Source organism: Lissotriton vulgaris, chromosome 8 (genome assembly GCF_964263255.1).
Source record: "Lissotriton vulgaris chromosome 8, aLisVul1.2, whole genome shotgun sequence".
Classification (NCBI taxonomy): Eukaryota; Metazoa; Chordata; class Amphibia; order Caudata; family Salamandridae; genus Lissotriton; species Lissotriton vulgaris.
The window spans coordinates 114,324,988-114,350,997 of record NC_141696.1 but is presented as its reverse complement, the minus strand read 5'-3'; the positions used below and the strand labels follow the sequence as shown (position 1 = coordinate 114,350,997).

At 42.3% G+C, this 26,010-nt stretch overlaps 1 protein-coding gene across 9 annotated transcripts in view; it reads right to left on the bottom strand.

The window, feature by feature from the left end:
- The window catches only part of ARAP1 (ArfGAP with RhoGAP domain, ankyrin repeat and PH domain 1), a 768,097-nt gene that overhangs the window by 210,395 nt on the left and 531,692 nt on the right, over nt 1–26,010 (bottom strand). For all 9 annotated transcript variants that reach the window (XM_086933788.1, XM_086933791.1, XM_086933794.1 and 6 more), the window contains exons 11-15: nt 21,010–21,130; nt 14,934–15,118; nt 11,393–11,499; nt 8,009–8,208; nt 6,905–6,990 (exon numbers count right to left, since the gene is read on the bottom strand). In XM_086933788.1, the coding sequence (XP_086789914.1) occupies nt 6,905–6,990; nt 8,009–8,208; nt 11,393–11,499; nt 14,934–15,118; nt 21,010–21,130 (699 nt within the window). The remainder of the gene's footprint in view (nt 1–6,904; nt 6,991–8,008; nt 8,209–11,392; nt 11,500–14,933; nt 15,119–21,009; nt 21,131–26,010) is intronic.

Here is a 26,010-nt window from a genome sequence, read left to right as displayed (position 1 = left end):
AGCCTGAGGTGGTACTGGTCGGATGTCTCAACCGAACTGGGGTGAGCTGAGATTGGTCATCATGGGACCCCGCTATTGGAACTCTTGCTCTTGAAAGTAGGACTTCAGAAGAGCTGGGGGACAGGGACCTAGTTTGGCCAATCTCTTGACTCTTCCCTGCATCCAGACTTGGCAGTCAACCTTATTCCTACATCACAGCCGAGAAATGGAGCTCCATTGCCATTGACCTGAGGGACAACCCTGAGCACACAGCCTTTCGTAAGGCTTTTAAAAACTGAATGAATAAGATTTGGCTGTCTACACCTTTGCTTCAGGATTCCCGGTGTGGTGATTGTATGACTAAATGGTCATTCATTCATTCAATGATTCTCGCGCCTAATCGAGATGACCTTATACGAGTGCAAAGCTCCGGAACCAGTGGCTAAAGGAGTGGTCTTGTTTACTGTCACTGCAGAATTTTTCTAGATGAAGAAAACAAATCCAGAAAGGGAATATTATGGATCAGTAGGACGTCTCCTCGTTGAGTTGAGCCCATAGTCGGCACAGGAAACTAGTGGCTGAAGCAGGATGAGCGCCAGGTTTCGCCCTCATATACTAGAGGGTCTGGCTCAGTACAACATACTCATTGTGAGACTGGCACAGACATTGGGCATAGGCTAGGTCTACAGTCACCATGCTCAATAAGAGGAGCACAGGGATAAAGACTGACATCCGGTAGCCAGTCAGAGCCACCACGAGCGATGCTACAGTCGAAGAGCGTGTCGTGGAGTGAAATGATGACGAAAATTTGCAGAATGCGAATCTGGGGCTCTTGTGCTTGTCCTTCATCAATGAGCACTGTCCTTTTCAAAGTTCTCCTTGGTCACTCCACTTATCCAAATGAGTGGGTCATTGTGGCTTGACAAGTACTCATTTGCTGATGCCGGGTTACAAATGTTCTCTTGTAATGGAGGTCCATGGTTGGTCTTTCATTGACGTGCTCTTCTGCACCTTCTCATATATTTTCTATTTACGGCCCTACTGCTCCTGTGGCAGAATTGGTGGCCACAAACCTAGTGGCACGGTATCACGACTGCCCATAATAAACTACGAGGATATGACCGTCTTCCAGGGCATGCGCTCCAAGCACTCTCTAAAGGTACAGGTGCTGCTGATCACCCGTGCCTGGCATATAAACCACAAAACCTCAAGAGCAAAGCTTCCTGGGAACCTGGAGACGACCTTTACCACGCGGGAGTTTCACTACGGGTGCTTTACAACGCGGGTTTTACAACGCAAGTTGTTTCAACGACTTGCACTGGAGGGCGCTGCAAGCTAAGGAATAATAAGATTTACTATACAACACCTTTCCTATTGTATGTAGACTGGTGTTGGAATAGTGCATCGTACTGTCCCTAAGTCCAGCTCCCTTCAGCACAAGTCGTTGAAACAACTTGGTTGTAAAACCCGCGTTGTAAGATACCGCGATCAACATGATCGCGTTGTATCATATATTCTTGGGAACCATGCTCACTCTTTAATTCTTGCTTTTGTCTTTGCTATGCCTTGTTCATCTTTCTGCACAAGCTGCATAATCAAAGTGGACACAATATTTTAAAAAAAGGAGACTCGTAGCTCACAGGATGACATCCAAGCACGGGAATTCGACTTTTTAGCTTAACTTTATAAATACCCCTACCTCTCCTTTGAACTCGAGTGTCCAGCGCTTGTTACCGTTCAAAAGAAATTTCCATATTTTGAGTAAAGGAACCCCACCTGCTATTTCTCAGAGTATTTCTTGCAGTGAATTTGCTTTTGAAAAGGCTGAGCTAATTATTGCTTGCAATTTTTCCTGTGTTCTCTTCCTCCGTCTTCTTGCTGGCAGTGATTCTCCTCAGGTCCTGAAAAGTCCACGTCTCCATCCTTGGCAGCATCTCCCAGAAGCCAGGTCCTAGAGGTTTGTGGTCACGGACTACTATGAAAGTGTGCCTATACAGATACAGGTAGAAACGTCGACAATCCGAGAGGATGATGATGGCTTCCCATTTCATTAGTGTCTTTATACATTTGGGAGGGTCAATACCCAATAGTAAAGGCCGGCGTCAACTTGCATAAATAAGTACCGCACGCAGGCTGCAGGGGCTGGTATCCAATACTAGCTTGCCGGGCTATCTGGGGTCAACGATTTCCATCAACCGGTTAATCGATACAATGCAAACACTTCAGCGTCCACATTCTCCACTCCAATGCTAGCTTCTTTTCTAGCAGGTCCCTTGGTGGTTTTGTAGGGTGGCTAGACTGGAGATAAAAGTGCTACTTGAAGGCAACATCCTCATAATCCTAACCGAGGATATTTGTGAAGCGCAGCAATAACTAGAAAGGTTTCTTAGCGCTGTACCAGAAAGATTATGGAAAGGATGACTTATTGATTGAAAAGAAATGTCTATAGAGCGTTTCTAAAACAAATGCGGAAGGATTGCATGGGATGGGCTGCAGGCAGTGCATTCCAAGCTTTTGCTACAGTGATGGAGAAGGCGTTATCACCACAGCTGGTGGTGCGTGATCTGGGAATCTACAGAAGAAATAGATGGTCAGACCTCAAATTCCTTGATGGAAAGTACAGATGGAAGTTTTTGGCCATGAAAACAAGCGATTAAAAATATAGGACAAGGTGTATCAATCCTGTCTATGGGAGAACATTTTAGTAGATATGGCCAAAGTTTTTTGTGGAATACAGTAGCCAAGCTATTAGAGAAGTCAAGAGTCCACTGAAAGCCGATGAAGTCCTCTTATTACCTCTGTCATGGAGTCAGATTTTTTTACTGCACACAAAAAATGCACTGCCACATTCTAAACCAATTGGTACTGGTCTTAATAGTTTCTAAGTAGCTGCAGGTAAAATGGTATAGCAATAGTCAATCCTTGACTGAATAGCAGCATTGGCGCTAGAAATCGAAGGATGTAGTCAAGACAAAAGAAAATCCGAAGCAGAGTTTTGAGGGAAAAAAAACAATTTGGAATTGTTGGCAACATGACCCCTGGCCAATATTGGAATCAATGTAAATGCCCAAGTTATGGGTGGATTTCGCAGGGACGAGAGGAGGTCCGAGACACGCAGTGTAAGTGGACATCACCAGGAAGCTGCAGTCTTCCTGGACATTTTTGAGGACTAGGCTGGATATCCTCAGTCTTTTTGGATTTGCCTTCGGCATCATCATGTAAAAAGAAGGGTCCAAAGAATTCAAGGATCATTCCATAAACTCGCACTTCTCCAGGGGGCATCAAACCACCTCATTACACCCTTTCTAAGTTGGCATCCAGCCACATATGGTGTTGGACACTGCATGTTAAGGAACTAATCACACATTTTCTGCTCTTTGATTAGGCGTAGTCAGCACTCCCTTATTGTATTTCGGAACACTTTATCAGTTAAAGAGAGACCAAGGTTAAGGTATTAATATCTGTAAAGTCGTACCTGTATGATACGTAGCAAGATTCTTTGTGAAGCGTTAGCTGGTCAAGTCAAACTTTGTCAACCACAACACTACAGTCATGTCTGATGTGATCTCACTGTCGCAGTGACGTGTCACTAGGTGTTGCTGTCCAGTTTACTTCATTCACTTGTATTGACATTCAGGGATACCCATGGTTTATACCCTTGCACTCCTCTTACTGCTGCTTCGTCTCGCTTCTATAGCTGCGCCTTCGTCTGCCATGGGCCGCAGAACAGCATTTTTTGGTGATGCAGTGAGATGAGCTGCACACTGCGTCATAGGAGCAGCTTGATTGTTTTCAAAATTTACCACCCAAGGCTGCTAATAAAGTCTGGATGTCATTGAGAAGATATCCTATTTAACTGGCAATCGCATTTAGAGAGGAGGTGATGAAGTCTAGCCCCTCTGCATAGAGATACCGAAAAGCATCCGCTTTCAATATTCAGTATCCAATATCTCAGAACAGCGGCTCTGAACCTAGGATCTGTAGACCACTGTCCATCCGCGACGCCTATTCAGAGATCCACGTTGGTTTCCAAAAATTAATATTAGCAGAATCATGTCTATACAAATAAAGACCCAACATTTTAAATCGCTCTGTAAATCTGAAGGGGTTTTTACTTGGAGGCTTAAAGTGAAGTTTGTATTCTTGGCTCCACTCGTGGGACCAGCCCAAGTACAGCAAACAGAATATAGCATCGACTGGTGGCCTCAATCAAGTGCTGACAAAAGAGAGCAGGCTCTGAGGGCAAAAAGACAGAGTTACATACTAAAGTCTGGCATACCGCTTCATTTTTTACGAACCAAATTTATAAAAGCTCGAGCTATCCCATTAAAATAAAAATTTTGATTTTCTGCATTTGTTTGCGAAATGAATGTTTCATCATCTGTTTCATTTATTCTAGCTGTGTATTGTATTAAGGTTCAAAAGGTTGGAAACTGCTCAGCTTGGGTTCCTGGCTTCCAGTAATGCCTCAGTGGGGGTTCCCGGATTCCAATAATGATTCACTGGGGGTTCCCGAAATTCAGTAATGAATCAGAGGTGGTCCATAGAGTCAAAGGGTTAAGAACGGCTGCCTCAGGCTTCAGGATCTTGCTGCTAAGCTGTATACAACTTTCAAACACGACACTTAAGGACAATGGTTGGTTACTTTCAATGCCCAATGTGGTCTTGTGTTGGTACCAGCTTCAGACTGGGCTGGAGGAGGCAGTATTACAGAGCTGCCATCACACAGACTTTGGCACCATTATCAATGATGGCTGGCACATCCACACATTCTATATTTACTTTACATTTGTGCTTCTTGGTCTTGAGAAGTTTTGATTGAAGGGATATGAGGAATACTTGTTTGTTATGCTCCTTAGATGAGAGACTGGCCGCAATTTGTTAGGTTTCTTCCACCATGTGACATAGCGCTGCTTTCTTTCTAGCACTAGAATGAATAGTTCTGTATCAACACAGTTTTAGAAGGGGGTTTACTTCGCAAAATAAAAGCATGTGCAATTCCGAAGAGCCTGAAACAAATGGCGGATGGACCCATGCTAGAGTTGGCAACACTGCTCATACCCATATTGTCCCAACTAAAGGGAGTCAAAAAATGGTATTAAAAGGGACAAAATTCTACAACCACTCGAGTTGGTCTCCTCATGAACCACGGTCTGATACAGTTGTCTATGGTGGGCTCCAGAGGAGCTCTCTTTGAGGTCATGGGGATTGAAGTTGAAACCTCTTGCTCAGGCCCAGTGCAAAGTTTCCCACTCTCCTTGAGAGGTGTGCCACGAAGATGCACTTCTTCTGAATTAACAGGTGAAAAGACCGCAAACACATAACAGTGTCTCATAGTAAGTTAACTACTTGTTAAGGGTACCCCCATGTAACAAATTAAAAACAAGAGGATTAAAGTTAGGATACTGAAAGTCTTAAAGTTAGGATTTTTCTCAGTTTAGGAGTAGTAAAGTTAGGACTCCTAACCTTAGGACTCCTAAATAACTTCTGTGAATACCAAAATGAGTAAGTGCCTTCTGTGAATACCAAAATGGTAGTGAGTTTAGGATTTTGTCTTAAGTTAGTTCTGTAAATTGGACCAATTGTCTAAAGAATCAAGGCCGCACTTCAAGATCGGTTTGGCTCCATACACATCGTCAATGTCCAGATCTGTAAATAGTTTTTCCATGTTGTCTGGCAAGCTATTCACGGTAGGTTTAGCCAAGTCCCTCCCATAAGGCAAAGAAGGTAGCTTACATTAAAAGTGTTTGGAAAAAAACTAACAAAAGTGTGAACGTTTCAGCCCACAGAGTCCAGTTTCTTCAAATCTCTATCAGGAGGGACCATGAGGAAGGTATTCAGATTCTGTTTCCAAGGAGAAGCTTGGCCTACCAGATTTCAGGGGACAGGTGAGAACAAGGAGTGTGGGCCCCCCAGAGCCGATTGTGGTGTTTGGCTATTTGCATCATGTGGATGCTGCACCAGGAAAGAGTTTTGCCCAACACAGCCGTGACAAGATCCAAAAGAGCCTTTCTGAATGGAAGAAAGGTGTCAATGTGACATTACCGAATAGCATGTATGTGGCACAATAGTGACTGATGTTAGGTAGGCCATTGTTAGAAATGCTTCACATCTGTTTACATCTGTCTCCAGTACACTTTCTCATCCTCACAAGGCCCTTGACATGTATCCCTAGCCAACACTTGTCACAAGGGCAGAGCAAAGTCACCTTCTAGCCGAACACTGGCCTTCACTGACTCCACAGTAGTCGCATTGGTTTTTAGTTTTTTGTATTCTTGTGTTGTTTTTCTGTTTTACCCCACAGAAGGAGAAAAAGAAAGGAAGACGAAAATAGAGAGAGAGAGCGAGAGAGAGACTCTGAGACTTAAAGAGCCAGTGCACCAGCAGGCAATGGCAACTAACAATACAACTGTTTGCTGTTACTACGCAACTGTTTTCTGGGTCGGAAACTAGAAATGAGTAGGTGAATACTTACAAAATTGTGAGTTAGTCTGTGCTCACTACTTTTTGCAGTTGTTCTTTTTTTTATTTTTTTTAAAGAGTTTTATATAGCACGAACTAGACCCAAAGATATCCGGAATCAGAGCGCTTTACAAGAGCACCAGTTTCGTTACAGATGGACACATTCATTTTTGTTAGGCACGGGGAGATTACATGATTTGCCCAGAATCACAGGATGTTGAGTGTTGTTGCAGAGACTCAAACCCGGTTCCCCAGCTTCGAGGTCTACTGCTCTAGCTGTAAGGCTACATCCTCTCTCTTGCCTTGGAAGGACCACAACCTTACCTCCAAGAGACGATCTGATCACACTTACACCATAATGTCCTCTCCTATAACATCCCATATCAGAAACCCTATCTCACAACATCATGGGTTTGTTCATGATAGTAAAGCATTGGCATATGCATCGTATGGATAGTGATACCTGTATCAGCTCCTCTGTCCACACTTTCCGATCCATCTTCAGGCTCCGCACTTTGCTCACTCCTGGGCCGAGGCTTCGGTGCTCCCCTGGAAAGAGAGTCAGACATGAAAAACAGTCTAATCAAAATCCTACTAACAGTGGTCCACTTCAAACTGTCTTCTGCTTTCAGGTACAGCCACTGGTATGATAGCATTTTCACTAAACACTAAAACCTTTTCCATTTCCACAGAAAGGGAGAGCCTGATGAAAATATTCGGCTAGTATTTCATCGGTGTTTTAATACCGCTCATAATCAGAGAGAAGTCATTCTTGGTCCCCTTCACTACCCATCTAAACAGAGCATTTATCGTTCTTAATATTTTTAGGCACTAAGCATTTAAACAAATGTAGTTTTCATGAAAGTGACCTTATCTACTGTGAGATGCCCCACACACAAATGAAAATTCCTATGTGAATAAGATATGCAATGGGAATGTGAAACGCAAGATGAAAAAAGTAATTGCCATCAAGATCATATGCTGACATGTTTCAGCTGGTGTGATCTCTCTGAGCCTTATTCTGGACTCGAAGATAGGTTATCCTCACAAGCAGATGCGATTAGATTAAACATGTGTGCTGCTTCACCTGTGTTTCTATTCTGTTCATGCTACCAGCGAGCTAGGAGTGATGCAGGCAAATGGTACAAATCACCTACCAGTTACCTTAGGCAAGGTTAAAAACCATAGACAAGCCTGTGCACGGTACCATCACAATAGAAAGGATCAGAAAAAAGCTTGGCGGGGGACACCTACAAAACCAACAAGCCTAAGTAAACCACAACAGTAATGTGACAAACATACGTACGTTCTGCTGGGATTGTGTTTGTTAAAGTGCAGTAATGAACCAATGCAAAGCTTGTAGACAAGGACTGTGTGTTCCATTGTAGGGAACAACCAATAACACGAACTGCATGTCGGAACGACTTCAGAAAATATTTTTTTCTGTTTAGCCATTCATGGTAGCCCGTTTGTGTAGCCACAAGATTTCCTAGTCATCTTGGCAAGACTAACGTTCTTAAGGGAGAGGGAAAAATGGTCTCTCTGTGTATTACATTCAAGCAAGTACCTGCACATTTCTTGCAGAAGACCACACAGAGATTGACTGAGGCCCAGTCTGGGTTTGGTGCCCCACAGTCTGCACACTGCCGGTTTGCCTCCACCATCCAGATCTTCTCGGCGACTTCGAAGTTGGAGAGCGCTTCTGCAATCGACTGCTGCATCGCTTCCACCCACTCGTCCTTCTCGATGTCCGACTCTGCTGAAAAACTAGGAAACATGGTGAAGAACAACAAGAATAAGGAGCAGCGTCCACTGCGACACAGTCAGCGAAGATAGGTAGCCACGGTCTTACACGTGGAGCAAGCAAAATCTGCAGTCAGGCAACCTGTGCTTACCCTGTAAGACTGTTACAATCTTTGCAAAGTATTGCACACCCTGTACAACCTGATGCAATATCCCCTGTATGCAGTGATGGGAATGATCAAGGGGGTACAATATATGGAAGTGTTACTCTGGAAGACAGCAAAGGGAAGGAAAGAAGTGACCATTTTGAATACAAGACTCCTACCCACCAGTGCTCCCTATCTTTCAAATTTACCTGTCACACTGTATGTACGAATCAGAGAAGTACTGTAAGCATCATCCATTCACCAACTTGAAACTCACTTGCTTTAAAACAAATTAAGTATCAGGAGTAGGAGGTTTTGATATTTATTTCAAGGGCACGTCACAAACCTTCCCAGTTTCTCTAAAATATTTACAAAATGCTTTGAAGTGACCTGAATAGAAGAAAACTTAAGTAAGTGGAAGTGTGCCTGGTTTACATTAATTCACCTAACATTAACTTATACTATGTCCCTAAGCAAATCAATGAATGTTCTGGCTTTTTTAAGAGGAAAACACAGTCCTGCTCTTGACCGTCCATAGTGTTTGGCAGGTACAGGGCCCCTGGTTGGGAGGGAAGCAAGTATGTCTACTGTTGTTTGTATGAGTCTCGGTACCACCTTCATGCGGATGCCTAGTAAGACATCCCCGAGTATTCGATGAGTGAGGATTTTGCATAGAATGAAATGTGTCAACTACTGTACATTTACATTTTTTTTGTTTTGCTCCAATATCACCTGGAATTGAAACCAAATGAGGATGGCTACTCTAATACTCCCCAAAACATCACCAAGAACAGTTGGGACAAAAAAAATGCGGAAAGGATTTCAGCTCCGATAGCATTGATGTGGCATGGACAGAGATAGTCCAGGAAAAGTGGGAGTGCTGTTAACATCCCGGTCCCAAATACAGAGACGCGGATAAAATATGCATGAACAGTGCTCATCTGAGAAGGAAAATTGACTTACTATGATAAAGTCTATTTTTCTTTTCAGGCAAAATATCAATTCGCATTAGTTGATTCAAATGTTAAATTCAATAACATCCGAATGTAACCTACATTTAAGCCTTCTGGACACCTATGTGCACCTAATTACCCTTATTCCAGGTTTGAGACTTGCTACAAGCTAACCTTTTTACTTGTGGTTGTAAACAACCTAGTGCCGGCGCCGCTCCAGGTAACAAAGTCTTGTTTGTCCAAAATGTGGTTTAAAAAAATCCACTGCTTAGCCAAGCATCAGAAGGCGCTTGGAGGAATGTTCAAGAGGGCCACATGCTCCGTCTGACAAGCCTGGAAACACAAACATATGTGGGTGGGTGGGAATGTAGGAAGATGGACACTTGCCTTCAGGGTTTGCCAGAACCTCCCACTGTTCCATGATAAGGAAAATAAAGGCTGTTATACTTAAATATCCAAGGTTTCAGGGACTGCTCGTTTCATGCTGTTTCTTGGAAAATGAACCTCGGGCCCAGAGCTGAATACACACAGACAGATTTCAGAATGGTATTCTTGCCAGATGGTGTCCCAAATTGTGCTGCTCGGAATATTACATTTGAGAAATATGTGAAATGAACTAAAAGGTTGCGAGGCACCAACAGGTCCATCTATCCAATTGAAAATGTGGTTATTAGATGTCAGCAATCGCTCTTAAGAAGGCGGGTGTGTTAGAAAGCTCTTCTCTATTACCAAGTTATGAATTAACCTATAACAATTTGGAATTTAAAATCACACATCATGGGTTTTTTTCACAAAGATAAATACACACATGTAAATTTAGCCTCATATAAATCTACTCCTGCACCAGAGTGGTATTCGCCATTTCGAAGTGCATATAAACATCTAGGTTTATAAACATGTCTTTACCCCTCTCAGTTCATGTTGTAGAGACATCTAAGATTTTATTTTAAATTGTAAAGTTACTACATGTAACTTTTTACCTATAAGTGGAGCTCTCAGAACCTATGGTAAATTATAATGGAAAATATTAAAGTTTATTTTGTTTTTAAAAATTATCAAAAATAACCTAATATAAAATATAAATGTAAAACATTTCATATTTATTATTAACTTAATATAGAAATAATTAAAATGTTACATCATATTAACAAATTCAAGTAATTGTGTATTAGTTGACATTTAATTTAGAAATATTTCTTAAATAATTTTTTTTTAAAAATCTACACAATAATTTTTTTATATTTAATATGTATCCAATTTTAAAATAATAAAATAAGTATTAAATATTATATATTTTATACCATCTAAAATATATATATATATATATATATATATATATATATATATATATATATATATATATATATATATATATATATATATATACACATACACACACACACACACACTGTCTTAAGTCAAAATAATTAAGTAATTTTATTTAACATTATTTCCTGTGGTGTGCCCAAGCTCTTTTTTTCCCTATGGAACTGTGTTGCAGCACCTGTGAGTGGCCATGTGTGTTGCTTGACATACTCGAAAAAAAAACGGTCTGAAGTAGATTTACTACTGTTTTGCCACCATTGGGGCTTTAGTAACTTTAGAAGTGTCCTTTATGAATAGCAATGGGCTTACTCTTTCGTGGGTGGGTGTTTGTACTAGCCCACCCCTCCCTAAACTCCTCCTTTCTTTTCCTTAAACCCCACCCATTTAGTAGTGAATATTTCCTATTTTTGCGCCCCTCCACCTGGTCCCTCCCACATTTACTACTAAATGGTAAGCTCACATGCTTGGAGATCACACCATAGAAAAGACAGGACAGGTGGAGTTCTCCATCTGTCGGTTTGTTAATTGCATTTTCTACGTAAGATAGTATTACTGTAGTGCGACTTTACGTTCTACAAAATGCAGTTTGTGAATCGGGCCCCATGACTTCACAGCTCAGTGCAGCCTTCCCCCAGAATATATAAACTGAAAGTGGGTCAGATCACTTGAGTGATGAGCGTGAGTGCTAACCCTGCGAGTGGGCTCCTGAGAACGGCTTCTCTACCCACTCTCCCTCTGCAGCGGTATTTCAGACTCTCATGCTGCAAGTATCACCGGACTCACCTGAAGATCCTGTACGGAGTCGTCAAGTCAAACCCTCTCCGATCGGTGTCCTTCACGTTCCCCACATTCATCTCAATCATCATTATTCCAATTCCCATCCTGAAATCCTGAGAGAGATGAGGCGAGAAATTCAAGAATGAGGACAAAATAACAGTAGATTTCATGGCAAAGACCTGTAACAAATACACCCTCCCAATCAGCGCCGACACAGACCCAAGCAATGAAAGGACAGTCCATTATGGGCCACTGTGCATCTTCAAGAAGAGAAAACCACTTCTCCATGCACATTTATAATCCAGGATTTTATACTCGCATGCTACCTCCTGAAACTGGCAGTACATTCAAGACAAAAATCTCCTCAATTGGCTAATAATTGTTTAGTCCTTAAACCCACACATTCAACCACTGCTCAGGATACAGCCAAACATTCTGACACTATGGTTGATACAGGAACAATAACCATAACACAGATTTAGAAATATATAGTATGCATCATTTAGAAAGCAAGTATAGAGATTTTCTCAATAAGTTTCAGAGATTCGAAAAATACTAGTACCCTCTTTATATTCACCTTAACATGCTCGACATCATGATGGGCAAACAACTCTTGAAGATGCTTTACTACTCTTAGGCGAGAATACTTCATCATCTCTATTTCCATTTTATCCTAGGTCTATGCATAATCATGGATTTTCTCTCCTTCCCCCCCTTTTAAATTCATTGGTTGTGTTTTTACTGCTTTATTACATAGGCCCTATTTGTAAGAGCTGAAGTGGTATTTTCAGTATCATTGTATACAGAATTGGCTTTTGATAAGATTTAGTATATAGTTAAATCAAAGACTCATATTGCTTAGGATACGATATACCACACACTAATAAGACTCGTATTAAATAGAATATGATATACCACGCAACCGACATAGCCCATATATTAATAACTGATACAATCCAGGCACACCATGCAGAACACTCACTGGTCCCTGAGGCAGCAGTGCACTTTCCAATAAGCCTTACCACAATTTGCATACAGTATTTGCAACATAATATGACAAATCAGGTGGAAATAAGACATTATTATGTCATGCTCAGCCTTCTATCTCAGGTACTTCAACCTGATGCACGGAGGCAGATCGTTAAGCTATGATGTGTTTCTATAGTGCAATAAAAGCCATTTTCATGGGCTGAACACCAATTGTGTCACACTGTTGATCCCAGCAAAGGGTCCTCTTATAAGGGGTCTGGTCTTTCTACCTTAAACCAAACCAGTGTGTGCATGGCCATCGGCCTTTCATGTTGGGAGTGTTCAATGTGAAACTTTGCATGTCTCTAGCTTGGCCTTCTTGTTCAGGGTATATCAGGTTGTGGAAAGGGGTGCTGTGACTGTCCAAGCATTCACTCCCCAGAGCTCCAGCCACAGCCTGTACAGGTAAGAGCGATGGGGCCGGGTGAGGGGCATTTCGACGAACGATGCCCAGGGAAAATTAAATAATGAATTTTCCCTGGTCATCGTCCGTCGAAATCCCCCCTTACCCAGCCACACCGCTCTTACCTGTACGGGCAGCGGCTGCAGAGCTCGTTGTGTATTTCTTCTGCGGTTATGTGTCATGTTTGCTTGTTGTTAATGTGAATGAGTAAATGTATTGCTAGGCCCAAAAGGTAAGTAATTCAGGGGACCGTGAACAAGTACCTACGATGGCAAGGCTTACTATTTCTGGTCGCCTGGGACACCCTCTTGTTGACCGGACAACTGGCAGTCAGGCTGCTGCAGGTAAGAATGGCTTGAGCACGTTTCAGATGATTTGGTTGCAGGTTAAACTAGTCAACAGAGGTCTTACTAGTCATGTGCTTGAGGAGTCGTTGCAATTCCATGAATCTATCTGTCCTCAGGTGCTGGTGTTTTGCTGCCTGTCAGCACAAGGTTGTGCTGACAGAGCCTTCCATCAGGCAATACTCCCTTTAAGTCCGCCCATGTCTTTCAACTTGTGTTCACCTGCATCATTAGTTTCTTCCTGTGCAGAGTTGTTCATTGTTTGTGTCCCTCACAGTGTTTTCCAAAATTCTGCCGAAGAAGCAGCACAAAGTTGGTTTCTTTGGATTTGAGTGGTATGGCCTAGTGCAGTGTCTTGCTATACCATTGGGTGCAATACTGTTTGTATGGTTCTGCGAGGCTGTGTGATGTGCAGTGGTGTTGCATGGAACAGTATCATGTGGTGATGTGAGGTATTATTGTATGGTTTGTTGTGGAGGTGGATGTTGTGTATGCTGTAATATAGTCTGGAATGGTGCTGTGCAATGAGTGGTTGGACGATGCGATGTGGCGTTGTGTGGTGCTTTTTATGGTGATAAATGTGAACTATTGTGGTCTTGTACAGAGTCAAAGGGTACAAGATGCTCTGGTGAGATGACGAGAAGTATGGGGACGTTTGATGCGAGATCATGTGGTGTTATATAGACTTACGGGGTGTTGAAAGGCCTGTTATGACATAGTGATGGAGTGTTGTATGGAAAGCCGTGATGCAGTATTATGCATGGTTCAGAATTGTGCAGTGTGGTTTAGTAAGGTGTCCCGCGCATGGTGTGGTGTTGAATGCCAAGACCTGATGAGATGCGGTGACACCAGAGCCTTAATGTGTTCTCTAGCATGATGGGATGTGTGCAGTGTTTTGTGACCAAGTGTGGGACAGTGAGAGGTGGTGTTGTGTAGGGAGGTGTTTTGCTATATTGTGTCTGGAGAGAGGTTGTGACGCTCAGTTGGGTGGTGTTATGTTGTATAGTGTGCTCTGATGTGGTTTGGTACAGTAATATAGTGTGCAATAGTGTGAAGCAATGTGATAGTGTGTTGTGATACAATGATACAATGATTCAGTGTGGTTTAGCTCAGGTATGGAATTGTGTGATGCTGTCTGATATGATGTGGCCTGGTGCGGCTGCTATTCGTCACAAAACCATCAACAACCGTTTCTTTGTACAGGACTATGTGCTTCATTACGTCTAATGTCTCTTCGGTTTTTCTTCTATTGCCTGTGTTTTCCTACGTTTTGCGTCTCTGAATGTTCCAGGGTCTAAGTCATCCTGGTGAGTCTCTCTAGGTGCTTCTCTGTATCTTGATTTTATTTATCTGAGACTTTCTATCTGTTTGTATGCCAGCATCTGCCTGTGACTGTGTCTCTGATCTTCTGATGTCGGAGTCCTGTTGTACCAGAGTGCCTGTCCTTGAGCTCTATATGCAGGTGTGGGAAGAGCGGATACTGGCGGGCTAGTGGTGTATATGTCATTAAGGACTTTGAAATAGGGAAACCCAACATGCAAATCATGCCCAGAATCAGCCTTCTTGAATGTGCTAAAGAGACTTCAAAGGCTGGATATTGAGAGTGGGGGCATATCCATGGCACCACATCAACAAAGCTGTGGACGTGCACCGCATCACTCAACAATGCACCTTTTAATGGCTGCAAAAGCACAATAAGATGTGTTCCCCTGGTGTCTTTCAAACACACATAGTTTCTGATAGAGCATCATGCGGCCCTGCACATACAAACCTCAGCATTCTTATAGAGGAACACCTTGTCTCCAGACACCACCACGTAAGGTTTGAATTTGTAGCCCTTGAGGTCCAGAAGGCCGACTTTGTCTGGAGTGTCCACAGCAAGCCCGGAGTGGATATAGGAGCTCCGTTTGTCCTTGATTATCTGTTCAAAGACCCTGACCCACTCGCTGCGCTCAGCTGAAACAAGAAGATAAAGCTTAGTCACCATGGGCCACCACCGCACGCCTGCCCTGATCTACAGAATCCATAGGCGCTGCATGCTCTTCCATTAGATTCCTGAGATGTTCCTCTCACCCACCCGGTCCCCACACCCTCAGCCCAGATCACTTGAAAATAAAACCACAAACTCTTCCAGTTCTTCCAAAACCCCCTCAAAGTTTTAAAACTATACAGGACATGTGTTCAACCAAGAACTGGTTGCTCACCGGAATGATCTATTACACAGAATTTCAGGGGCCACTGCAGCCCTTTAACCAAGAGTTGGACTAATTTCCCTCGAATAACAATAGTAATTGAAATTCACATTTGACTTAGCTACATACATTTCAGCGAGATGATTGATCATTTGCTCAGACAAACTAAAAACCAACCAAGGAAAAATACAACAGCTCAGAGACAAATGCCTCTGCCTAACTGGTCCCCTGATTCATCCAGAATGTATTTTGTTTTTTACAGTAACCTCTTGTGTTAAAGACAATCCAGGAGAGTGTGGTGATGCTATTGCAGCTGTCTCAAAGTCGTTTCCATGTCATTGTGCCACTGTGGAGCGCTTACCAAGCAAAACGTAGTGCGTAAAAGTTCTAGTTACATGCACAATAAGTCTTGTACCAAAATAAGATAACTTCCCAGTGCAGTAAGTAGACCAAAGTTACAGACCCTGCACAGCAAGAGAAAGCACAACTTTGTGCAGGGACATGTGATTTTGCTCCTCATTAACATTTCTGTGCACTCCAGTATTAGATGAGTGATGCCACTAACATCCAGGCAAAGCACCTTTAAATGGTCATTCGCTTGGTTTAAGCAAGAGCTAGTAAGCTAGGGATGCCGCTGCTGTTCGACTTGCAATTCGCTAAACCGGAGTCCTTGTTAGCGCTTTCTGGAGGTGACTGCACTGAAATCTCAGAAATGCACAATGCTTAATATTGGGCCAAACTTCGATCCAAAATTAGATGATTGGGTACATACTAAATCTATTAGTTTTAAGGAGTTTATTTTCAAATGGTATTGTCTGAATACTGTAAATTTGCGTAAAATCCCAAAACTAGACGAATATTTATTCCATTTTACATGGATCAGCTTCTGCGGCAGATGGGGAAATTGTAAGTAAAAACGAAGGGGCATTATTGGTGTTGAATAGGGAAAAATATCAAGAGATGGTTAAGCACACGCTATTGAATTGTTTTGTGCTGGAAAGAGAAAGAAAAAACTCTGTATTCACATAGTACATTTTTAGGATTCTGTTCCAGTCAACATCATTTAGTTTTTTAGAATGGGCAATATGAGAAAGGTTATTTGCAATGCATTTAACATTTGGAAATGGTCATTAACAGGACAATAGATTGGCTTGATTCTAGGAGTTTCATTACTTAGTGCAAATTATTTTTTTTACCGATTTTTATGGTTTATTTGAACCTAAAAAAAAGTTCATTAAATTGTAAAACCAAAAATAAATGTAATTCCTGTAAGTAGCCCTTCTTATGTTTGATTTTCTCCATGACTCTTTCCATCTCTGGAGCTCCCTCAGCTCGTGACATTGTGGTTCGGCCTCGAGCTCTCTTATTATTTTTTCATAGAGTCGCATTCAGTTCTTGATCTTTCTCTGTCCACTAGTCTGAATATTCCTTTCCATCTGTTTTTGTGTTCCATTTCAATCTCTGTCAGGTGTCCAGTGCTGCCCCATATAAGTTGTCAGAGGCCCGGACTTTGGAATTGGGAAACCAGGCTGTGGTCCTGGCCGCGGCTCAACATCCAGCAATTCCTGGCAGAGTACTGAATCTCTCGGTGCCTAAAGAAATGTGTAAGATAATCTGGTGTGCATGTAAAGAACTGTAATGCCCTTGGGCTAATATGTTCACTGAAAGAACAAAGGTTTCAGAAACGTTATAGTTAGGTGAATATGTCAGTAGCAACATTATGTTTTGAACTCGGAAAACCACAAAAATTCACTAGTTATAGTTAGCAGAGCTACCTATACCTCGCGCCCCTCCATGCACTGTTTATGACCTCACATATTACATTACTCATGATAATGACATCACTGATGACATCTCAAATGACATAATTGATGACATCACTGATGATGCCATACCCCAGGGGCATCCAATTTTAACGGGTACATGTTGTGGGCTCTTGGGGGAGCTTCAGTCCCCCTGCGGCCCGAGCCAGCTGTCGCATGGTGTGGGAGCCGACACAGCTCCCACCAAGAGGGACCAGCTATTTATGCTGCTCCCTGTAGACGGGAGCAATATGTTTTTCAGTTGTTCTGAAACAGATATTTGCTCCCGTTTGTCGGAAGACTTGCAAACGCTTCGGTCAGACAGGAGCAAACACAAGTTTGTTATCAATGATGTCACATGTCTGCCCTCCCCGAGCCTCAATAGGCCCTGGGGGCCCTAACCTCCAGGGCCGTAAGTATTTTAAAAGGGAAGGTGGTCACATGGCCTCGTCCCCTATCCTTGTTAGGTCCTGGCACCTATTCCCCAGGGCCTTTTTTTTAAAGGCCCTCCCTGAACCTCTTTAGGCCTTTGGGACCCGATCCCCAGGTCCTTAAGTATTTTAAAGGGGGGGCCATGTGCCCACACCCCTTCCCGAGCCTTATTAGGCCATGAAGACCCCATCTCCCAGGCCATTTTTGCTTTTTTGAAAGGGTGGCATGGCATTGCTCCTGACTGGAGGAAGCAGCTATTTGTGCTACTCGCTGTGGGCGGGAGTAATGCGTTGATGTGTTCCCTGCCCGCCTGAAACAGATCACAAGTCTTCTGCCAGCCAACGGGAGCATTTTTGAAGCTCCTGCCTGCTGTGAGAAGACTTTGTGTTTGCTCCAGTCTGGCAGGAGTTTTAAAAATGCTCCCGCCATACAGAAGCAAACACAAATTTCCCTCCCGGTGCCAGTGCGGGCAGGGAAACTGCGGAGTCCTGGAGGTCGGCCTCCTTGGGCACAGTCACTGATCCGGCCCCAGGGGGTGGGGTTCCTGGGGCCTTTAATGGCTCAGAGAGGGGGGCCGTGTGGCCTCCTCCCCTTGAAAAATGTATTAGGCCCCAGGGAATTGGGTCCCCAAGGTCGAATGCTGCTCAGGGACGGGGCCATGTGCCCCCTCCCCTTAATTAAACAATGCGGCCCCATGCTGCCATTTTGTTTTCTGCGATACTGTGGGAGTCCCGCAGGATCAAGGCCAAACTTGCAGTTTGAATTTTGCCCTTTGGAGCTTTCTCTGGGTCGCCACATTGGGCCTAGGGGTCAAGGTATCCCTACCCTAGCCCTTTATATTATTTATTTATACAAGTCCAGTACAGGGGACTAAGTTCCGGAGTCCTGTAATGGCTGCCAGCAACAGATTTTCTCAAGTCGCTGGCAGCCAATCAGAGCGTTCACTCCGACTGGGGTCTGACTCCTGTGGGAGCAAGATAGCCCAAGAGGAAAAAGTTCCCTGAGCCAATCAGAATGTTCAGGTTTTTTTTTAAACGGGCCCAGGGGACTCTCATACGAGTCCCTCAAACCTAATCATCTAGACCAGGGGTCTCCAAACCGGTCCTGGAGGGCCGAATCCATTCCAGATTTTTAAAATTACTACATGTATCTCAATGGGGATATCCAAAAAATCTGGCATGGATCCGGCCCTCCAGGATCGGTTTGGAGACCCCTGATCTAGACATACAATTATTTCTAACCTTAATTTCTCAAAAACAACTAAACGGATTTAATGCAAATCACAAAAAGCACAATCTGTGTATCAAGATCTAGCTTCTTGCCAAGTTTGCTGAATTCCATTCAGCCGCTTTTGCTGCAGCCCTGCCTAAAGAAGTGTATGGAAAATGCATGGGGATTTTCCTTTTTGGGACCCCCTTTATTCTCAGCCCCCGCGTGATGGATCACCCCAAAAATCTCCGTGTACAAACTGGTAAAAAAGTATCACCTTTTTGAAAAGTTTCGTGGAGATTTGTCAAATGGTGCTAAATGTATTAGTAACACAAACAAATGCACTACCTATGCAAATGCTGACCTAACTATAAAAAATGTCCCAGGTATGACCTGTTAACAGTGATGTGCTTGCATCAGGTGTAAAGGGAATACCAGGGGAACTCTCATCAGATACAAGCTCATCCCTTACTCTAATTAAATCCTGTTACCAGCAATCTTGCGTTTGTTTCCTGGCTCTTTGCTTCCACCGAGCTCCTGTCCTCTTAAGTTCTTGTGACATCAAGTTTCCACTTATTAGCAGCTAGGTGTGTACCTTGTTCTGTTATCATTCTAAGTAGGACATCCTGAATCATCCAGTCCTTCCTCCAATCTCGGACGCCACTTCTTTTATCAGGTTGCCGCCACTGAGGTCCTGTTGTGCCTGCACAAGCCAGGATTCCCTGGGTTAATCGTATTCCCCCATAACGGTGATGGCCTTTCGCTTTACCAGATAGTGTGCATTAAGGAAACCGAAAACTCCTTGGGCTTCTCTGTCAACACCGGATTCTGATCCAGGCTGTGCTTCCAGGCCATTATTTCTGTTCATAACAGTCCAAGATTGCTCTGCGAGTATCAAGGATGATTACAGGGAATGCTATGGAGTTGTGAAAGACCGGCGAATGGTGTCCTCACGAGACGCCAAAGGTTGTTTATTGTTCCCAAGCATAACATGTCGCACAGCAATGGATTCAGCAGATTCACCTCTCACCGATGCAGGAGACGAACAGCTTTGAACATGGTCTGTTCTGATCCCAAGTGTTGAGGAGGTCTATCGAACCCACGCCTTACGTTGCATTGCTGGGCTTCTTGGAGGATATAGGAGGCCAGCGGGAAAACCTCACACTGGTGAACCTGGGTACTATGACTGCTAAGAGGGACATAGCACGACAATGGAGCTCTACGAATCCACCCTCACTGGCGGCATGGAGCACAGCCATGGATTGGTGTGCAAAAATGGAAGTCTGTATATGAGGCCCAGGGATGCCCCCAAAAGCATACCAGGATGTGGTGTAAATATTGGAATTATTACAGGATGCTGCAGTAGTATTTCTAAAAAGAAACTTTGAATGTACTAATACTTATGAGGACTGATATCAGCCTATGAGTCAGACTTGTACTGTAAAGCTGGCTGTAACTGTTGCAAAATTAATAAAAATGTTTTACTGAAAAATGGTCCATTCTGCTGCTCGTCTGCTACTGTGATTGTTAACATATTCAGTGTATATGTCCCAGCCTCAGCTTCCTCTGGCTCAGAGATGTTAGTGACTGCATGGGATGAAGACGCAAACTACCACCCGATCATGTGATTAATGGAAAACAACTGTGGCTTCTCTCCATCACCTTCTCGAATTATGACAAAGAAAAATGAAGTGATTATGTGCATCTGCTTTATCCTTCCAGACTGGCTGACTACAAATCAAGAGACGGCTGCCTTTGTGTCAGTTCTTCTGGATTCAAATACCACCTTCATCTTGGAGCTTTCAAGACTTCAAACTCTTATCCCATCAACCTGTGTGCAAAGATGCGACACTACAGAAACATAACACAGTGTTGCAGACTATGTACGTTAAGGAAAACTCTAAACCACAAAGTACAAACTATGCAGTAAAGTTATATCCGCTTCTACCAGTCAAAATCTTACCTTAGATACAACCGGCTGCTTGATTACTAAATACCTTGCTGTTCTGCATTCCTTCACCTCTGTGATCGCAAAACAGTTTTTGACACCAACATACACACACACACACACACTCTGCTTCCTTGTCCCATAGCTTAAAGTTGGATATGTAGTTGTGTTATTCAATTTCCACTGCAGTAGTTCTGCTCCTGTCTTCTTACCACAGTGATTTAATCCATTAAAGTGAACTTCTCCAAGAGCTGTAGTACTCACCGTCACTCTCTGCACGGAAGACAAAGTTGCGGTTGTTCGTGATCACTTCAAATTTCTGGTCACCAATGACAGCAACCCGACATATTGACGTCACTGGGATGAACCTCTTCGAGTACATATCCTGCAGAAAATTGACAGATGATGTCAAATAAAAGAGGACACAAAAAATAAATGGCATGCTCATGGAAGAGACAAATATGCAGCTTTTTCAGAAAGCATCTGGCTGGAGGCATTGTGATGGTCCATAGAAAATGTTGGGTCAGCCAATAAAGAACTTCAAGTACTGATGTTGACAGATACCCTCGCTCCCAAGATCAATGTGGTGAGTAGTTGTATTTTTTCATGTGTTAATACTCTAAAGACAATTCTGCCATCAGTGCACCCGCAATTCATCCAGTCACGACTACAGTCATCACCGGAACTCAGGTCTCCTATCTTTGTGTTGAACACCGCAAAGTGCCCAGGACGTCCTGTTCTTTCGCTCGAGTAGATTTTTTACTCGAGTGGCAGCAAAATCAACCCAAAGGGCCACGCGCTCTTGCGCAATGCACGGTACCGCTTGCACTGATTTTCAGCGCTGCTTGTGCTACCGGTGTTAAATTGAAGCGCAAGCAGCACATTTTCCACCCATTGGTGGAATTTTGCAGAGTTTTTCTGTAACTCCGCAGAATGAAACTCCCTGAGGCCACCCACCCTACTCCGAAGTCATAAGTATGTCTTTTCGGCTGACAGAGTTATAACACCATCTATTTAGGATAAGTCCTATAAGTTATTGGAATGTTTACATGTAATTCTCCAGAGCCGCTCTACATGGCCTTCTAGTGTTCTAGTTCAGTGACAAGAAGCCATTGTCATGCCCATCTAGTGCTTTATATGAATCAAATGATATAAAAGGATTTAGACTGAACCAATGCAAATCATACAACTGGATGTCTATGTATCACAGTGAAAAGGAAAAAACAGAGTTGAAGGTAAATATAGGAATGTTCTGATGTCAAAGCAGTTGTGTCCCAAATACAACACAACAACATCATTAGTTATCACACGTGTGTAACTTTCTGGAAATAAACTTGGATGTGGTGACAGAGGTACCCGGAAGTAGAAGGCAAACAGGAAGTGAATCCCTCATCCTTTACCTGGTGAAGTATCAGTCCCTGAAAGGATTGGATCTAGAATCTGAACACTTCGCATGTCCACAGTAGGGATTTAGCGGTCCAGATTTTGCAAATAAAATGTATTTTTTCTCACACACTAATGGGATGTGGGATACTGGTGACTGAAGGGAGTGTCGAATGCACAAGGAAGTCAAATTCAAAAGAAGGAAGGGACGGACATTCAAAGGAGAATTGAAGGGGCTTTGGCTTGTGTTCTGGAGGCAGTAGAGAGAAGGGTGTGGCATTCAGAAGACAACATTGACAAATGGCGGCATTATTCACTAAATAAGTGCAGGGTCAGGAAGGTGACATCGGGCCTTGGAATTAGATTCCTGCAGATACACATAAGAACTGACGTATTTAGAACCAGGGGTGAGGAACAACACAACCTTATGATTATTGCATCAGTTTGTATGAATGAAACTGTAAATTCCTTTATTACCCTCGTTGTTGTGATCAGCAGTAAATAAAAGCGTATATATTTAATAAAGAGGGTGAACCTTTCAGTGCACTAGCCAGAAGTGATATCTTTGCTCGCTTTCCACTACTCGTTTATACCGTTGTCCCAAAAAACAGCAAATTCAGAAGAGAAGTCGACCACTTACTGGTTTAAAGATGGCCAGCTTTCAAAGCAGTGGTGTTAGCCATCCAGTTGCGAATGACAACATAGTAGCAGCAGGATTCTAGAGAAGGTCAGTTTCATGCGTGCAGTACGTCATGGAGGTCACGACAGACCAATGAGCTGCTTTGGACAGAGTGACAGGCACCAGCACAATAAATAGCATAAACTCTACCTCTACCTGTGGAGAAGTGTGGCTCAATTGTTAGAGCTCTGAATAAAGGCCTAACCCCACATGGGCTGCTAGGACTACAGTGCGCACTACTGAAATAACATTTAAACATTCAATAAACTTTTCACATTAGTCCAACGTGTATTCAATACTTTTCATTTATTTTAGATCATCAGTAGAATCCAAAAATACTATGCATAGGATCAAATCATATAACATTTACAATATGCATTGTTTTTAGAATGTTTCATGAACCACCACCCAATGCATTTCGGGACGTTCTTGTCCCTTCGTCAGGGGTTCCAATTTTCAACTTAAAAGAACAAGGAAACAATATGAAACGATGCCATGTTACATATTTACAATAAGTCAGCAGTTAAACTGTACATATAAAAATAAACACTTCGAAAAGAGCATTTTTTCTTAGTAATTATCATACTGATTCATAATTCACACAGGTTTCAGATGAAATCACAGTCAAAAACAGAATGAACAATTGTTTGGAAGCAAAATTATATTACTAAAACAAAACTGATGACAAATCTAGTTGTACTACCCTACAGAAACACGCACGACTGTCTAAACAAAATAGAACGAAGTAAAAAGTATACCAAAAAACCAATCAGTCTACCTACTGGATGACAACACCCAGAACACCATGTCCTCCATTCCTCAACATGCGCTCACCTTAATACAAAGACGAACGTCGTAGTCAAATGATCCATGCAAAATCAAGAACGATGATAACACTGTTAGGAAACAAGTTTCCACAATTAGAAACAGCGTTGTTATACGTAAAACGTTCGGTGTGGTTATTAATTCGACAAGCCGCTCACCTCTATATAAGCGAACCTATATAGTCTGTCTATTACGAAGAATACTCTGTACCTACAAAAAATAAAGGTAACATCAGTACCCTTGTTGTTTAAAAAATTACAGTGCTGAGTCAGTACGAGACAATCAACAAACCTAGCTTACCTATTATTCACTCCGAGTAGCTCCAAACTATCCCGCCTGGCTGTTTCAACGATGCACTTCCGTGTCATCGTACTCAGCTTATAAACGTAATTTCCGGGTCAAGAATCGCAATCGAAAAAAGACTATGATCGCATGATGTTATCGGCTCTGGATCAAATACTTTGAACGTGCTAAAAATAATACCGTACGTATACCACATCTCATAATCGAGTGGTTAATATATGAAAATGATTCGAATATCGACATAATCATTACCTAAATCACCGCGACTCAAAACATGATCGTCATGGTTCAAAACCTGATAACTTTATGTGGCGAACACAGAATCTAGAAACACAATAGGAGTCTCAACAGTACATAACCAAAAAAGAGAAATGAAAACATAAAAAAATGTGTGTCAAAATATCATAAATAAAACTACATACATAATTGTTCTAAAGCTGCCTGCCTGCTATTTACACCTTTTTTAATGACATGAATTATAAATACCCTGCCTTCTTTTTACAGCTTGAGTATTTAAAGTGATACATCATCATACAGAAGCACCCAATTTTTAAACCCTATCCAATGCGGTTACCATCTGATGTGTAGTTGAATGTGTAACCTAAGTGTGTCGTGGGATTCCTAAAGGCTATTTAAGGCTGTCACCATGCCCCTTTAAGAAATATTTAAAGAAAGCAACTCATTTCAAATTTATCATTTAACCCCAGTGGGGTCAGAGTTTGTATTTTTTTGATCCAGAAAGCCTCTCTCCGGAGAAGAGCCTGTTCATTATCTCTACCTTCTTGTCGAGATACTGATTCAATGATCTGACATTTCATTTGTGCTATAGTATGTCTTTTGTCCATCAAATGTACAGCCAATGGTGACGTTTAAAAGACATACTATAGCACAAATGAAATGTCAGATCATTGAATCAGTATCTCGACAAGAAGGTAGAGATAATGAACAGGCTCTTCTCCGGAGAGAGGCTTTCTGGATCAAAAAACTACAAACTCTGACCCCATTGGGGTTAAATGATAAATTTGAAATGAGTTGCTTTCTTTAAATATTTCTTAAAGGGGCATGGTGACAGCCTTAAATAGCCTTTAGGAATCCCACGACACACTTAGGTTACACATTCAACTACACATCAGATGGTAACCGCATTGGATAGGGTTTAAAAATTGGGTGCTTCTGTATGATGATGTATCACTTTAAATGCTCAAGCTGTAAAAAGAAGGCAGGGTATTTATAATTCATGTCATTAAAAAAGGTGCAAATAGCAGGCAGGCAGCTTTAGAACAATTATGTATGTAGTTTAGTTTTATTTATGATATTTTGACACTTTTTTTATGTTTTCATTTCTCTTTTTTGGTTATGTACTGTTGAGACTCCTATTGTGTTTCTAGATTCTGTGTTCGCCACATAAAGTTATCAGGTTTTGAACCATGACGATCATGTTTTGAGTCACGGTGATTTAGGTAATGATTATGTCGATATTCAAATCATTTTCATATATTAACCACTCGATTATGAGATGTGGTATACGTACGGTATTATTTTTAGCACGTTCAAAGTATTTGATCCAGAGCCGATAACATCATGCGATCATAGTCTTTTTTTGATTGCGATTCTTGACCCGGAAATTATGTTTATAAGCTGAGTACGATGACACGGAAGTGCATCGTTGAAACAGCCAGGCGGGATAGTTTGGAGCTACTCGGAGTGAATAATAGGTAAGCTAGGTTTGTTGATCGTCTCGTACTGACTCAGCACTGTAATTTTTTAAACAACAAGGGTACTGATGTTACCTTTATTTTTTGTAGGTACAGAGTATTCTTCGTAATAGACAGACTATATAGGTTCGCTTATATAGAGGTGAGCGGCTTGTCGAATTAATAACCACACCGAACGTTTTACGTATAACAACGCTGTTTCTAATTGTGGAAACTTGTTTCCTAACAGTGTTATCATCGTTCTTGATTTTGCATGGATCATTTGACTACGACGTTCGTCTTTGTATTAAGGTGAGCGCATGTTGAGGAATGGAGGACATGGTGTTCTGGGTGTTGTCATCCAGTAGGTAGACTGATTGG